Source organism: Cladophialophora yegresii, assembly GCF_000585515.1.
Source record: "Cladophialophora yegresii CBS 114405 chromosome Unknown aczIN-supercont1.5, whole genome shotgun sequence".
NCBI classification, from domain to species: Eukaryota; Fungi; Ascomycota; class Eurotiomycetes; order Chaetothyriales; family Herpotrichiellaceae; genus Cladophialophora; species Cladophialophora yegresii.
In genome coordinates this window covers 2109029-2125288 of record NW_006913049.1, presented here as the reverse complement: position 1 = coordinate 2125288, position 16260 = coordinate 2109029, and the positions used below count along the sequence as shown (strand labels likewise).

At 52.7% G+C, this 16260-nt stretch overlaps 6 protein-coding genes across 6 annotated transcripts; 3 read left to right on the top strand and 3 right to left on the bottom strand.

Annotated features, from left to right (window-relative positions):
* Nucleotides 1–1962: 1962 nt before the first annotated feature.
* A1O7_07493 (uncharacterized protein) lies at nucleotides 1963–3726 on the bottom strand (the record flags this gene model as incomplete). The annotated part of the gene is made up of 1 exon (XM_007761492.1): nucleotides 1963–3726. The coding sequence occupies one exon, from the start codon at nucleotides 3724–3726 to the stop codon at nucleotides 1963–1965; it is 1764 nt and encodes a 587-aa protein (XP_007759682.1).
* A 2258-nt stretch (nucleotides 3727–5984) lies between these two features.
* On the top strand, nucleotides 5985–6830 carry A1O7_07492 (uncharacterized protein; the record flags this gene model as incomplete). Its single annotated transcript, XM_007761491.1, has 1 exon — nucleotides 5985–6830. The coding sequence occupies one exon, from the start codon at nucleotides 5985–5987 to the stop codon at nucleotides 6828–6830; it is 846 nt and encodes a 281-aa protein (XP_007759681.1).
* A 949-nt stretch (nucleotides 6831–7779) lies between these two features.
* Nucleotides 7780–8491, top strand: A1O7_07491 (uncharacterized protein; the record flags this gene model as incomplete). Its single annotated transcript, XM_007761490.1, has 3 exons — nucleotides 7780–7953; nucleotides 8012–8247; nucleotides 8305–8491. 3 exons carry the CDS (start codon nucleotides 7780–7782, stop codon nucleotides 8489–8491), a joined length of 597 nt encoding a protein of 198 aa, XP_007759680.1.
* Nucleotides 8492–8720: 229 nt separating this feature from the next.
* Nucleotides 8721–9719, bottom strand: A1O7_07490 (YjeF; the record flags this gene model as incomplete). Its single annotated transcript, XM_007761489.1, has 1 exon — nucleotides 8721–9719. The coding sequence occupies one exon, from the start codon at nucleotides 9717–9719 to the stop codon at nucleotides 8721–8723; it is 999 nt and encodes a 332-aa protein (XP_007759679.1).
* A 673-nt stretch (nucleotides 9720–10392) lies between these two features.
* A1O7_07489 (uncharacterized protein) lies at nucleotides 10393–11400 on the bottom strand (the record flags this gene model as incomplete). Its single annotated transcript, XM_007761488.1, has 1 exon — nucleotides 10393–11400. The coding sequence occupies one exon, from the start codon at nucleotides 11398–11400 to the stop codon at nucleotides 10393–10395; it is 1008 nt and encodes a 335-aa protein (XP_007759678.1).
* Nucleotides 11401–12124: 724 nt separating this feature from the next.
* Nucleotides 12125–12589, top strand: A1O7_07488 (uncharacterized protein; the record flags this gene model as incomplete). The annotated part of the gene is made up of 1 exon (XM_007761487.1): nucleotides 12125–12589. The coding sequence occupies one exon, from the start codon at nucleotides 12125–12127 to the stop codon at nucleotides 12587–12589; it is 465 nt and encodes a 154-aa protein (XP_007759677.1).
* Between the last annotated feature and the right edge of the window lie 3671 nt (nucleotides 12590–16260).

Genomic DNA, 16260 nt, shown 5'->3' with positions numbered 1-16260 from the left:
CAAGATGTTACGACGCTAGAGAGAAGCAAGAAATGCTGCAGAAGGAAGCGAAGGATATGCGAGACAGCTCGTTGTGTCTTCTGATGTCAATGGTATAGGCACTGCGCAACTGTGACTGGTCGGTTGAATGGCGCCTTAGTATCGGAGGCTACAAGAGGATTTAAACAGTAGCGCCGGGGCTGAGAAGGTTGTATGGCGCTGCTCAATGGCAGATTCGAGGGGCAGATTCCAAAGTCTGTCGAGATGGACAGTTCACAACATGGCCGAGAGGAAGAACGGCTGCGCTTTCTGCCCGAGACAGGCCAAATGCTGTAGCTATCGGAGGTCAGCCGGCGAAGCTGCAAGGGACGGTGTTTGCTCGAACGCGCGACCGGGAAGAGTAAGGGATGCAAGGTCAGGGCACAGGTCGTGAAAATGGCCGAGGGAGAGGAAGGTGATGAAGGTGGTGGTGTTGGTGGAGGAGTCTCTTGTCGCGCGCGGAGCACGAGTCGGAAGTCAGTTGCAGCTAGCCGTGCACAGCTCCACGGGTGGAGGCAGTCAGTGGTGCAGGAACCAGGGAGCCCAAGGGACCCAGCACAGCCGCACCGAAGGCTCTTTGGCCGTTGGGTGGTTTAACTTCAGCTCCCGCATTAGAGCCTCCAGGCGCCCGGGACTGATTCGCCGGCGGCCTGTGTGGCCCCCCAAATCGAGCAGGGTGCTTTGCAGGATCCACGATATCAATCCACTCAAAGGCTTGACAAGCCACAGCTGTTCCTCAAACCGGTGAACAAAGACACCTGTGAAAAGCCCGATAAGACACAGAGCCACCCTGGCTTTTTTCCAGCTGCCGTTCCCGATATACAGTCTTGTGAGTTCCCGACTCCAATGTTACTGGTGTTGCTCCTGGGAGTGGACTCACTATGCGCTCAGCATGTTTACGTTTGACTACCTGGTATTTAGGCCTGCGGGTGCTCGTCCTCGGAAGTAAACAGTCAAAGGAAATGATGTAACCGCAACGCATAGGCCCCATAAGAGGTAGGGGTCCGGCACGCGCACCGCCCCCTCCCCCGAATCAGCCTTACGAACACACGAACCGAATCACTGAGCAAAGACCGTCACGTCCCCCGACCACTATCTAGCTCAGGGCAGACTCGTGGCAGACTACCACCCCTTCCCTGGCCGTGCGGTACACAAGTATACGGAGGACGAATAGCAGTAGCGGTAATAAACTCCCGACACCGCCGATTCACGGCATCTCGGTACGTCGTACACAGTAGATGCCGTTTCTGTGCCAGGTGATTTTGGTCGCTGTCAAAACGCTGGGACCGACGGTGCTCTGACAATTATCCTCCAACAAACTACAACTCTACATCCCTCTACGTAGTATCTGATTCACCAGTAAAGCTTGTACTTCTTTAGCAGCTCTCGTCGTCCTGCCAAGGCTACTGAGGAGTCCTGGCAGAGCGTAGTCCCTTATGATAGACGGTGATAACCGTGCCGGGGTTCCCACAGCTGAAAAGTGCTCGACATTTACAACAGAGCCAAATTCCTTCTTCACAACATAAGGCTCGCACTCAAGCAGGACATCCGCCGGACTGGGGCCCTTCTCTGCACCTGTCGACGAAGCCATGTTCAATGCGTGCTCCGTCTTCGTCGTAGTGAGCGTTTTCGGGCGTGAAAAGGGCTGGCCAGGAAATTCGTCGACACAATGCTCTAAAGATCTGGTGCCGCAAGAAGATACCTCGCACTTCTTGCGTGGCGTATGGGCGCCTGCGATGGCAGAGGTCCGAATGAATGCAGCGTGGCTTTCTCTACCAGGTCGTGGTCTGGCTGACGCCGGAAGTGTCTCTACGAGGTCTCTTCTACGGTTGATGCCAGCGTATCGAAGAGGATCAAGGTAGAGTCCAGCTGTCAACGATACGTGCCCGGTATAGACCTGTACAAGCATCAGAAGGCTCTTCGCGGAAAGGACCCGTATCAAACTCACAAGAACTCGTCACTGTTGCTATTGCTGGGAGCAATTTGTCTCAGATTCTGCAGAATTTGATCCATCCGCTCACTTTCACGTTGCCATTCGGCTTGCTTGTTTCTGAGGTTAAGCATCGTTTCAGCCAGCTGGGCATGATGCTTGTCAGTCAGCTTGTAGTTGCCTTGCAGTCTCTCGTGGTCCTTCCGCGCAGTTGCTAGCTCCATGCACTTCGCCTGAAAGTCGCCCTCCAGCCGTGCAACCTGAGCACGCATGCCTGCCAATTCCTCGCAAATTTCTGCTTCGCGTTGGTCGTGCTTTTTCGTGGTTTCCAGCAAGCGTCCTGCGGCGAGTTTTCGTACCTGTTCGAGGTCGTTCTTGCTCGCATTTCGTAACTTACTGATCTCCTCCTCATGCTTTGCAGTGGAGTGGGATAGTTTGTCCGACAACCTGGCAATCTCCTGCCTATGTCGCTGGGCTGCTTCTTCGCTATCCCTTCGACTATTCTCTAGCTGCGCCTGATGTAGACGGCGGGTATCAGCGAGTTCTTTAGCCTTTTCAGCCAGAGATTGATCCTGTTCTGCGATGGTGGCTCTTGCAAGGTCTAGCTCTCTTTTCTGCTGCGTATGCTTGGTGATCATTCCTGCCAAATCAAGCTGGATTTTTGACAAACTGACTTTGTGTTCGTGTATTGACTTGACGTGTTCTTCTTCCCTCCTTGCCATCTCCATGTCGTGGGCTTGCCGTAACTCGCCCTGCACGAGATCATGCCGCGTTTGTTCATCATGAAGCTGATCTTTCACAGTCTGAAGTTCTTCCTCTAACTTCTTCTTCTCAGCTTGGTGGTGTTCATTTCGATTTTGTTCCTCCTCGAGCTGCTTTTGCAATCGCTGGAGTTCATCGTCCCGCCGCTTCTTTTCCTCCACCAATTTTCCATTGATAGATCGATAGGAATTGACCTGCTCGGTCAACTCTTCACAATCAACTCTCAACTCGGTGAGCCCTTCGTGGGCGTCCGTCACTGCATGATTCTCGTCCTGCAGTAGCCCTATCTTCTCCCTTTGCTCGGCAATCTCACCCTTCAATCTCAGATTCTCACCCGCTTGCTCACCAATAATCTTCTCATATTCTTCTTTGCACGCGCTCAGTTCCATCCTTAGCTTCGCGGTCTCTTCGAGGTGTTGTGCTTCAACCTGTTTGACGATGTTTTCTCTCTCTGACAAAAGCCCTTGACTCTCCTGGTAGACACGCAGCAAGCGGTCAATGTCAGGTAGTACACTGGATACTTTTTCCAGGAGTCTGGCCCGCTCGTCTTCGGCTCCCGCAGAGCCAGCTCGCGGGATCTCTCCGGAGTAAGGAAAAGACGCAGTCGGAGATGTGAATGGTGTAGGATAGAAGGCCGGCGGGAAGTTAGCCATGAAGGGCTGCGGATGGTGATACGGGTAAGGTTGTGCGTAGTGAAGTGGTTGCGGTGGCGGACTACTCATTTGCTGATTGATATAGGGCGACAGAGGAGGCGATGCCAGCGGTGAGTGAGCCGGGGGTATGAAACCTTGATGCACCATCGCGTCTGCTACCGGAGCAGGACTCGGAGTCACGCGAACACTCGCTTCCACTGAGTCCGCGAGGTGCTGGTCGAACCTAGGTTGCATGAATGCCACTGGCCCCTGAGGAGTAGGTGCCACTAAAGGCTCATATAAGGAAGATCGTGGTATTTGGGCGACTGGAACCGCTGCGCCATCGTGTACAAATGATCCTGGCATCCCGGAGTGTGCAGTCATGGCTTCTTGTGGTACGGGAGGTGCCGGACCTTCTAGAATCGCCCCTGCTAGCGGCTCCTGTAGGGATGATATTGATGTCGTTAGCCCCGGCGCATGTGCGACATCTAGAAGAGACGACTTCGAGGTTCCAGGAGAAGGAGCGATATCATCTTGATGTGAAAAAGAACCGGACATTCTAGGTGAGAGTGTCGCCATGGTTGTAGGTACAAGCGTGGAGATAGACTGCTTCGGGGACGGCGGCACAGCCTGAGTCACGGGGGACTCTTCCGATTCTTCGGCAACGGTAGGCTGCATGGAAGCGAGGGATCTTGACGAAAGAGTCTTCCATCCAAGCCCATGGGAAGATTGGGGAGACTGCAAAGGCAGTACTGCCGGAGCTTCAGTTGTCTTATTTGTAGCGTCCGTGGTGATATGCTTCCAGAGCTTCAAAGGGGAGGGCGACCGTCGGCCTCGCTCAGGCACCTCGAATTGGTGCACATCGTGGACAGTGTATGCTCTGGGCTTGGTCGGTGAGATTGGCCTTGAGCTTGGGCCAGCTTGGAGCGAGGGTTGAATGTGCCTATCGGACTTCAGCGAGTTTGTAGACTGCCATGAGGGCGCCACTGTCGGGTCCGACGTCCTCGGGTCGACAGTCCTCTGCCGATACAGGTAGACTGCTGGTGAAGCCGGTCGGCTGTTTCTCGGTATTGAGATTTCATCTAGAGTTCTCGACAGGGTCTTGGATAACTTTGTAGAAGCAGTACTTGAGGCTCTACTTCGAGTCGGTCTCTCTGATGACTCGCCACGGCTGCCACGGCGATCCCGAGGCTTTGCGCTGGTCTGATATGCGGTTGTCGACATTGTGCGTCAGGGTGATCGCAGGCGTAGCTGCGAGGATCAGCTTTTCCAAGTAGTTGTACAGGGTACTCAAAAAAAAAAGCAGGGTAGTGTTACAATAATTGTACAGAAACAAGCGGAAAGCGACTCAAGGACAACATACAGCTATCTTAAGAGCCTGTGAACACAGCCCGAGATACAATTTTGAGTCAGAAAAAGCTGAAACCCAGGGAACGATGTGTATCAACAGCCACGATGCTGAGGACTGGCTCCTAGCGACCGTCGGCGGACACTTGCTGCCCAACGAAGGGCCGAGGATCATCGTGCTGCAGCACTCCACACAATCAGCAAAGCTGCATGAACTTTGGTTTTCATCGATGCGTATACATAGTAATGCGCAGTGGCAGGCCATCACTTATGTAGACACTCGTGGCTGACCTCCATTGGTCCAGTGTGCGTGGAAGAAAAGCTCCCCAAATTTACCCATGAGAAATGGGTGAGAGCACACTGAAGTTGAAGTGAGCGGCGTCACAGACTAAGCACTCGGAGTAATACCCAGCCCGAGATTCTTGGCGGGTCAAGCAGAGTGAAATCTGCTGTTAGAAATGTCGGAGCTCACGTGGGTGCTCACCCCGATCGTGCCGCTTCTAAGACGACCTGCTCGCGACTCACCCTCTTCTCACCTCTTCTCACCCTTCGACTCACGCTTTAACTCACCCGCGCCTTGACGGTCTGATTTCTGCTGCAGTCCCCTTGTACGTCTCTTCCAAGGACAGGACCTATTATTGGCGAAACTTGGTGGACTCCGTTTTTGGGCCTCTTGTGGTCGACTCTGCTTTTGGTCCTCTTCTATCCCCTTCCTGGCACCCTGCGGTCTCCTTCGACTCTGCTACCTCAAGTACAAAACGGCGTCCATTCCACGTCTCGGCCTGCCGGGCGCGATCTTCCATCTCGTCACCAGGCCCTTCAGCCCTCACTGTAGGTGTCGTCTCTCCTAGGACGAAGTAAATCAAGGTCCTCAGAGAAGAGTTTTTTTTTATTACGGAGCCAAATCCGAGGTGGAGATCGCAACGAGAGAATGCCGATTCTTACACTCTACCATCCGACCCGATTCTTACACTCTACCATCCGACTTAGCCATACAGATTCAAATAATTAAGCCTAAAAGGTAAGAGTCATCAACCTTATCCAATCCATAAATCATCTAGACATGCCACTTAGAAGAATCACCACGCAGTAGGTACGATGTCGCCAAGTGTAGCCGAATTGGGTGCGAGCCGGATTTGTCCCGAGTTCTCAGTTTAGTGCCCCAAACATGCTCTGATCTATACATTTCCATATTTACCTATTTCCCTTCTCCATCACTTTTTCTCCTCTTCAATCCATATCTACTCAACAATAACTATATCCATCACGACTGTACTCCCACTCATCCCGCCAACATGTCTATCGTTACTCAAAGAGAGACCAGCAAACACACTCACACAGTCATATTCCTCCACGGCCGAGACAGTGACGCCCAAGAGTTTGCGGACGAGTTCTTCGAGAGCGAGGCATCCGAGCCTGCTGGGAGACCACGCACCCTTCCAGATCTGTTTCCAGGTATCAGATGGGTGTTTCCCACAGCACCAGCTCTTTACTCGAAACGCTTCGATACCAGGATATCGCAATGGTTCGATATATGGTCAGTTGAAGATCCTGAGGAGCAAGTCGACATCCAAATGGATGGATTAAAACAAAGTGTTACCGCCCTGCTGGAGGTGATAAGAGCCGAAGAATTTCATGTGCCTCGACAAAACATCTTTTTAGGAGGTATCAGCCAGGGATTTGCGACAGCGTTGTCTACCTTCTTCGCAAACGGCCAAGGGTTTGCTGGCCTAATTGGCCTATGTAGCTGGATGCCTTTCGCTAACCTTGTCGAAGATCTTAAAGCATCTAGCGCCAATGACGAGCAGCTTTCCAATGCAGTTCAGAGGATTTACTTCGGTCAGCATTCCCCAGAAGAACCATCATCGCCGTTCCTCCGGTCTACTCCCATCTTTCTCGGCCACTCAATCGATGATGACACTGTACCCATGAAGAATGGAAGGCGAATGTGGGATGTCCTAGTGCGTTCCTTACAATTGAACGCTCAGTTACACGAGTACGCGGATGGGGGTCATTGGGTGAACGAGCCTCAAGGTGTGGACGACATTGTGGAATTCCTGAATCTCACCATGCGAAATATGGGAATCTCTGATGATGAAATAATACACGTCGAATCGACCATCGACCTTCTGCTTGTCTAATGAGGCCAAGAGATAATAATACAGCCAACCAAGCTCAAGCACAGCTTACTGCTAATATTCTCTGAGCCTCAGAAGTCGACGAAGTGGCCGCCTCCTTACAACCAAAATGCCGCAATTTCTCAACCACCAGCCTATCTCAATGACCCAACGCTGGCAGTTCCAGCGCGCGGACACGTTGTTTACAGCCCAACTCTGTATGAGCCGACGAATTCTGCGGATATAAAATGACCGAATATGGCCAACACGAATGCGCATTCGATACAGTCGTGCGTGACTCGGCCGCACGCCCCAGCGTTCGTTGGCCACATAGTAGCCTCTGCCGCCGATCTTATCGTGCACTTGGTGCAGAGTGCTACGGCGAGTAGGGGAGATTATGTGTATCGCCCAATGATGCGGGTCTCTAGAGTCTGTCGGTCTATATATAGCGACGTCGAACGTGGATTCGACGTTGTGCAGCTGAATAGACTCGCGAACAGGAGGAGGAGTGACAGGAGGATTGATTATATTGGACCTAGACCGCTAACGTACACAACCTTGCTCAAGAGAGAAACATTGGTCCAAACTCGCGACATTCTTGCTATGAACAGATACTGCTACTCGTGATCGCTATGGGGAATTGATACAAGCGACTTATGCTGATATCACGCTGGGAACTGTTGGAATTAATGAGACTGCAATGCAAGAGAGTCGCAGCCAAAGTCGTGAACAACACTACGTCAACCGTTATGTAGTACGCGCACTGGTGGGTCAAGGGTGATCGCCCACCCAGCTCGCGCGAGCCCGGGGCGAGCACAGGGCGGCGTCACCCTCCTGCCCAAAGGGGTTGAGTCGCGAGCGGATTTCCCAACCCTTGGCATATCTGGTCCGGCTCCGGGTCAATTGTACTGGACCTCACAACGTACCTTGCAGCTCATATCTCGAGCAATCTGCTGTTGCAGCATATACAACCATGTCGTTCGTCTTAAGAGGGGCGAGAGCTGCAGGCCGACCCCTGAGACACTCGATTCGACAGCCGCCACGCAGATTTGCAGGACACGAAGCTGGACACGGCCATGGAGATGCACATCATTCTGGGGAGAGCGCCTTGCACGTTGCAGGCGGGTCAGGACAAGAAGGCTTCGGCGTGAGCAGAGATATGCGAGGGCTTTTGGGACCGAATTAGCTGACACTCGGGTGAACAGAAAGGCTTTTACTTTGCCCTAGCCACGATACCACTCTTCTACGTCGTCTATTCGGTTGCCAGCTCACCGAGCGATAACGCCATCACCCGACTCGTGCAGCGATACGATGCGGGAAGGGAAGTGCAGCTGCGGAAAGATGCTCTACATACGACAATGATGGAACAGGCTGCTGCGGACAGGCAATTGTTCGCTGCGACACCCACTAATGCAGCGGGTCCGCCTCTGCGCATGCAGGAGTACGAATACCCAGTTATGAGCTTCTTCTCCCAGAGTGACTAATCCGCGCGGTATAGGATGTTTAACTTCGGCTCGCCGTGGAACGTGTCCGCCGGCCATGGTACGGCCGACCTCTCAGCATTGGCGAAACACTATGAAGAGGATCACAAGAAGAGCGAGGAAGAGAGAATAGCTAGATTACAGAAGCAGAAGGGCTCTGTCTACGACATGCCCTTCGAGGGATTCGACTCTTCGAAGGCTTAGTTTTCTGTGGCATTGGCAGTGTACATATTACGAAAGTCCACAAGTAGTAATGGACGCGGGTACAAGGGAACTGATTATCGTACGAAAAGACTTCTTCGTTCTGGTGTCGTCGCTTCATGTTGTCTCATTCAATACAGCTCCTTGGTGCATTTCAGACCTCTCTTCGCTCAACAACGTCGCTCCAAGGTATTTCAAGCTTCACCAACCCCAAGGAACAGTCGGGCGATTTTCACAGGTTCTGCTTCAACCCTGGTGTTGTCTCGCCGATGAGGGTCAGGAACGACTCATGTACTTGCTCAGTCAGGTCACTTGCTTGCAGACTTCTTTGTTTCGTTGCGAATGCTCTCCTCGAGCACTCTCTGGTGATCGCGCTTCCACCGAACGCCGCGATCAACAACGTCTCAGCTCGACTCATCTCCTCGCCGATATCCCACAACTTCTCATGATACACCTCCCGCCATGCAAGCAACGTCCCCAAGGAACCGGTCAAGGTATCACCCTGACCACCAGCTCGCTTCAACCCACCTTCGAACTCAGACACGGTCGTGTCGACACCCTGAGAGATGTAGTCGACAGGGCCTTTCTGGATGATGCAGACCCCTCCCAAGATCTTAGAGAGCTCCAGACACGCCTTCTCCGGATCTCCGCTTTGGTCCAGGCCAACCGACTTCGCCAAGCGACCGAACTCAACCACGTTCGGGGTGAGAATGCATTCTTTGTGGCCTTTGATGAGATCGGGATCTGTCTGGACAATCCAGAGAGCATCTGCGTCCAGTACCATAGGGATGGGTGGGTTATGTTCTTTCGCGGCCTTTATCACAGCTTTCACTTGCTTCTGGGTGACGATGTCTCTGCCCAGCCCAGGTCCAATGACCAGCACATGCAACCTGGGTAGCATATCCAGAATTGGCTGCGCCAACTCTTCTCCCGACGGTTCTTTCTCTTTCTGCGCCTGAGATATTGACACGGTGGACCTGAGGATCGGTGACACCATCAGGTTGGGCGAATATGACTTGATTGTTGGTGCAGCGGACGGTTCGCAGAAGACGTAGGATAGATCACACCCCAATCGCGCTGAAGCCATGGCCGAGAAGTACGGGGCACCTGTATAGTCCGCACTGCCACCAATGACGGCGACCCGACCGAGCTGGCCCTTGTGGAATTTCTCCAGCATAGGGGGCACGATTTTGCGGACCTTGCCTAGCATTGCACGCGCGGCTGCCGACATCTTGACTTCGGAAGCTGGGCCTTGTGAGTTTGAGGAACTCATTTGTGAGGAGAGTAGAGCGAAAGTGGTGGTGAAGAGATGAAAAGAGGAAGCAAGTCACTACTGTCCTCAGATAAGCGAGATTGACAACATCACTCCTTTCAGATCTTTGCAGGTGGGCTTCAGTGCTGCGATTCTCCTCGAAATCCAGCTGTTGACGAATGATGTCAGAGGAGACACTGCGTCACCATTGATTGATGCGGAGGGGTTGTCCGCGGTGGCAGTCCGTCCCACAAGCAATTAGCTGTAGACGGGTTATCAAGAGTCTGGCACTGCTAGTAGCACCGGGACCGGGAGTTGATTTTGCTACACTGAGATATGAGATGGCTACGCATACGTCAATACAAGGAGTGTGGTGCCCTGAATTCAGAGGGCTGTGAGAGGTTTCTTGTAAACCTGAGCCATGCCAGTCGTTGAGACTAAGATCCACCGTAGGTCCTTTGGCCCATTCTACGCCATTGGGTCTCCTCACATTGGCGTCGACTGAACAATCTGCGATAAGTCGAAGCTCAAGTGAGTCGAGCGAGGATGGAGACGAAGATAAGCGTATCGGAATGACTTAATTCAGCCCTGCACTCTGCCACTCTACGCTCACTTGTAATCATGTTGCAGCTTTGACCTAAGGGCATGCTGCTCATAGTTCCGCCTTGCCAGCAGCCACCTTCGCATAATAGCCCGCGATATCCACAATCTGCGTCTCGAAATCCTTGAACTTGAAACCGAAGAATTTCTCGCTCTCGCTCGCGTCAAATGGAAAAGGCAGCGACACTTGGCTTCCGCCAAGAGGGAACACCCCTTTCCCCACTTCCGTAGGGAAATGTTTCTTCACGATATCAATGGCTTCATCCCATTTGATGCCGTTGACATCGGAGTTGGCGCCGAAGTTTCTGTTGCCCTGCACCTTGGGTTCTAACGCGGCGATATGCAAGAAAGCGACATCGTCGACGTGAACAGTGACAGCTGGCATTCCGTTGGGGTTCTTGACCCCGAAGAGAACACCTAGAGCAGCACCATTCGAACCAGACAGGACGGCATCTGTGGTAGTTGCCAGCTCATTTGGCCCGAGGACAAAGCTTGGCATGATGTTGACCACTGTGAATTGTGGCTTTTCCTTGGCAATGAATTCTCGGGTGCGGTTATAAGCGAGTTTCTTGCTGGCAGCATATGCTGCAAAGACGTGAGGATAGGGTCCATGCGGGTCTGGCTCGACGTTGTCGGCGGTGAAAGGCCCCGTTGGCGAGTCGGGGTTTACTGCGACAATCGAAGATGTGATGACTACTCGTTTCACGGAAGGTTGTTTCAAGGCCGAGTAGAGAATGCTGAGTGTGCCCCGGATAGCGGGCTGGATAATGTTGGCCTCGTCGTTGTCACTAGGTCTCGCCAAAGGAGAGGCAACGTGCACAATGTAGTCGACACCCTGTACGGCCTCGTCGAAAGCACCGTCATTTTCTATATTCGGCACAATGGTAAAGGTAAGCTGCTCGAGGTATGGTTGGGTTGGTTTGGCAGCCTTGATCTCCGCAATCTTGCTTTCAGATCGGACCGCGGCTCGCACCTTGTAGCCTTTGCTCAGCGCTTCTATCAATGTCCGGTACCCGACGTGACCTGAACCACCAGTCAAAAGGACGAGTTCGCCAGCCATTGCAAGAGCTAGGCAGAATGTGAAGAATCTTAAAGCGGTGTTATAAAGTCTGTTAGTTGGACACTCAGTTTCCTGTCAACTGTTGCTGTTGTGACTTGTGGGATAGCGAACGGCGAGGAAGAGGCTTGAGTATATATATCTTTCATGCTTGTTCCTCTTAATCGCGCGCGGGTCCCACGTCTCTTGCATCGGAAGTAGCCCAGATCATCGAAGGCTGCCTCTATAGTAATCTCCTCACCCGATGAAGCTTCGTTACGTTACAAATCTAAAGCCATTTGTCAGTGTTCTGCGATATTCCGTGGGTTGGGTTCGTGTCATTTCACGGCACGACATGACGAGACCGCCCAGTGCCCGAACGTTGTGCCAACAAGCCAATCAGATGAGGAGTGACAATGCTCGGGATGCCATGTCAGTATCGGGTTGCTCTCAGGTTCATGCAGGTTGATGATCCATTTCGTCTTCTTTTGGGCGAGCAGCTCCTCTGTTTAGTGATCAGATAGTTAGCACGTAGTAGCAATACGCCGAAGCGGGTTAGTCTCTGAATGGCTTGGCGGTGCTCGCTTTGTCCTTTCCAGGCAATTTCAAGTTCGCCCACTGTGTGCCACATCTTGATCCTCTCATGATTGGCCTATGCAATTGCATACGCCCGAGTACCCGATAAGGTATTCGCTGAACTGCCCATCACAGCCTCTGCGGTCATCAACACACATCGGCCTTGTCCGCCATGATGCGGCAAGAGGACATAGCTCAACTGAGGGCTTTTCACGCTGCCCATTTCCCGGGTCAACCGATTCCCCAATTGACTACGACCCAACACCAAGTCGAAGCGCAAAGTGAACCCGACCAGCTCCCAGACATTGACCATGACGGCCTCGGCTACTACGACGACGGGGCCAAGAGAACTTTGACTGATGAACAGATCAAGATGTTCCGTCATTCAGAGATTCAACGCTTGCTAAACGAAAGAAGAGCAGCCAGAGAAAAGGACGAAACGCGGATGGACATGGAGGCTGGCCGTGGCTCCTCCGTCACTCGAAACTCTAGGAAGCACCGATTCTACGACGAACCTTCGACGAACCATCAAAATGTCGATGCCCTGGTATACGACGAACAGCCAGAGTCCCAGTCAGTGTTGAATGCAGCAGAGAAGGAATTTTTGTGGCCAGTCCTAGGGCAGCGCGAGTCATGATGCCTTCATCGCGTCGGCAATGCCAAAAACAACTATGAACCTGAGCTGCTCGCTGTCCTGTTCCTCATCGGGAAATGAGCGCACGACATCATGTCATTTGCAGTTCAGATGTTCAATTGAGTATGTCAGCAATACTTTTGTCTATGAAATATGTTTTGTGATGAGCTCCTTTATCATCCTTAGCCTGATTTGGGCGCTGGCAGCAGTCTCGGCTTGCTTGATGATCGCTTCAGCACGACCACCCACAACTGCTGAGTCAATCTTCTCTCTGATTACCTCTTCCCAAAGCAATAATGCTGACAAAACACCGTGCAAGAGCAACACTAACTGATGTGCAGTCGAAGCCTCCATTCACGTTCCTGAATGAAGACGTTCAATCATTTTGACCGGCGACCATGCAGCTCTTGCGATGCCTTGCGTTTGAGATTCCTCCCGTGAACAGAAAGAAGCTGTGGCTCCTCCATGGAGCCAGACTCGGGTTCACGAGGCTCTCTCTTTTCACTCGTATCGGTGCTCTCGTCCTCCGGTGGACCAAAAGACAGAGACGCCTGAGAGCTTGCACCGTGCAGTGACCCAACAACAGGGGGGGTTGCCATTCCGGCTGGAAAGCATTGACTAACACGTTCTTCATCTCCCGCTCGAGGGTGGTAGTGCGACTGTCCGTGGTGTGCTCCGTCACTCCCGGTATCGTCGTCGCAATGCTTTGTCTGCGGAGTGTTGGCGTCAACACTTTGCTCTTCCGAATCACTCTTGGAACATCCTATTGATGCTGGTCAGTCCGCAACAACCAAGATTGGGTCGACTTTTACGCACGATGAGAGCATCCATCTGTGCCGTTATCTTTCGCGCCTCTTTCTTCGTCAATTTCGTCATGATCGTTTTGCTCTGTATCGTCTCCGGAACGAGCCATGACCGCCTTAAAGAGTTCTGCCATCCTTGAAAGTGGCTAAGTCTATGTGTCCCAGGTGTCGGGGTGGGACGATGGGAATATAGGCTCTACAACATTTGGTCCTCATCATACGGCTAATATGTGTTTGGCGAGGGACATATCTAAGAGCTATCTGGGAAATCAGAACCCCAACCTCCCCCTTCTTGATGCAATTCTACTCACCGCTCCATTGCGATAAAAGAACAGGCTGCCATGTGTCCGATGATCAACCAAGGGAACAATGAAACGAAGCTCGGATGCTCAGGGGTTGACGACGCTTCTACTTCTGCGACAGCCACTACTTCGAGAACGCTCCAAGGTGAATTGTCCTACAATCCGCAGCTTCGAACAACATCATCATGCACGACAGCACACCGGATTCGCTGTGGCAAGAGGCTTGCAACGCGTTGCTCTTTGAGAATTTCCAGACGCCATAGCGTGTCGTGAAAGATGAGGCCTCCTTCCCGAGCGAGTACGCCATATGCAAGGCTCGAGAGGTGCACGAACCATTTGGGGGAGTGTGGAACGATGATTTCGACCCCTTCTCTGGTGGATACGAGCAGAAATCACGTAGACAACCCGATGCACGGAAGGGACCAAGGTGTCCCAGGATTTCGGGATGCACTATCTCAGGCTACACGGAACGCAGCAGCCGGTCTTCCGGGACACTAGGCATGCGCTGTGTGACGAATTTCGGTGCACTTACGCCTTGATCAATCAAACAAAACGATCCACATACGGCTCACTGCAACCATGACATGAAGTCGCATTCAGTGGCTTGGTAGAACTTTTGATGCCTGTGGATGGGCACTGCTCGCGACGTCTCACCGGTCGATAGGGCAGACTTTGCCTACGAGGTCGAGCCTAAACTGCTGGCTTACAAGCTGGAGAAGCTGCTTGCTCCGCGGGCTCTTTCATGGCTCCAACTCACCGCAAAACGGTCCAGGTCGCCGCAAAACAGGCTTGGCCTGATTCAGCCTTATCAGGCGGGGACAACCCTCTCCCCGGTGCAAGGCGTCTCCCGAGCTCTCACACAGAGTACCTTGTCTCAGTCTGCAAATCATTCTGAGAGTTCGCCCTTACAACATTGCCCCCGCTTAACCATGGCCGCTCCCATGGCCGCAGGTGGCTAAGCGCCTAGCCCGTTTCAACAGGCTTCAGATGCCGCCACTCCTGCACTCTATGGTTGGTTTCTCAGAGTGATGCTACCCCGATTACGTTGTCACCAGGGATTAAGATAAGGCTGCGGCTAGAAATGTCCTTGGCTTCCAGTCACCAGGATGAAGAAGAGCGGTGAGAAGCTCGAACTACAGCAAGACCACGAGAACCGGCCGTTAGCTGCCTTTACTGCTAGGTAGCGAGTGACCCTGTCAGGCTGTCAAACCGGTGTACTAGCGCTCAATCGTCAGCCCTGAGACCCCTAGCTCATGCCTTGATGAAATACAAGCAGGTTGGATGAGTAGGAGCGGCCCGTCAGCTGCCTCAATCTCATTTTGGCCTACACAAAACGACGGGATGCAGATCGGCTTGCAGGAAGGACAAGCCGCGCCACGAATCGAGCGCTGCATGAGTGGCCTGGAGTTCCATCTCCGCAAAGACTACAATGTGGCTGTATTGTTTATCATGGGTCCACTACTTCCCATCGGCATACGGAGTCCTCGACTGTTCCTTGCGACGCGTAGGGGTAGTTGGATCAGCTGTCTGGGCCCGGAGCGAGGCAAAAGGCTGTGCCAACTACTCCGGAATCAGGCTAGAAGCAGTCCTTGAGGATCTATCAACGAAGCACGGAAGACACATTGTACTTCCAGTACCCTAACGAGGACAGGTTGAGATGACGCTGCTCAATCCTGGATAGCTATTAATGTGCTGGCTGATCACAGGTTGCTTAGGGTCAGAGGTTGGGCCTCCCAGCTCCGGAGCTAAAGGTGTTGTCCCGGAAGAAGTCACTTTGACGTGCCGCATCATTGTGGTGTCTTGAGTGGCAGCCTCCCTGGGCAAGGTCCGCACGCTATGGTGACCACCTTCGAGACCTTGCAGCGCCTAATGCAACCTCAGCCCCTGAGTGTGTTGGCAGAAACCCTGTACAGACCGTTTCAATCGTCCTGTTAGCTATGCCTGAGGGAGAAATCGTCACATCGATTTTTGTCGTTATGCACGCTTTGTACTGACTGCGCCATAACCCATCCTCATACTCAGGAATGCTCGGATGCCTGAAGGCTGCAACTCGCAGACGGAAGTCATCAGAAGAAGGCAGAACCTGCTGGGCGTCTGGCTGACGCGAGGGTGCTGCAGCAGAAAGGGATGACTTGGACGTTGCCATGCTTTCGGGCTCGCCAAAGTGAGAATGTCCTGGTGTAGTTCGAAAAGTCGAGGCTAAGTTCCTTTCCTGATGGTTTGAACGATTCGCAGAGCCATTCGAGCCTGTTCCTCTCGTATACCACTGACAGAGAAGCTAAACTGGCACCTGTACGGTGTGCCATGTCAAAATATGTGCCACGATCAAGAGCTTCTCCCATGCGCCGCCCGACAGTCTCACCGCACCGCACCGCACCCACCCACTATGTCTTGCCCACCATCGACATTGACCTCCATTGCGTAGTCACGCCTCATGCAGAACTCGGAATGTACACAGGCAAAATGAAGGGACAGAAACCAGATATGTTTCGAAGACATCTCAGAGACTCTGTCCAAAAAAAGCAAAGAATTCCGACACCAGGAATCGAACCAGGAGCTACGGTGTGAG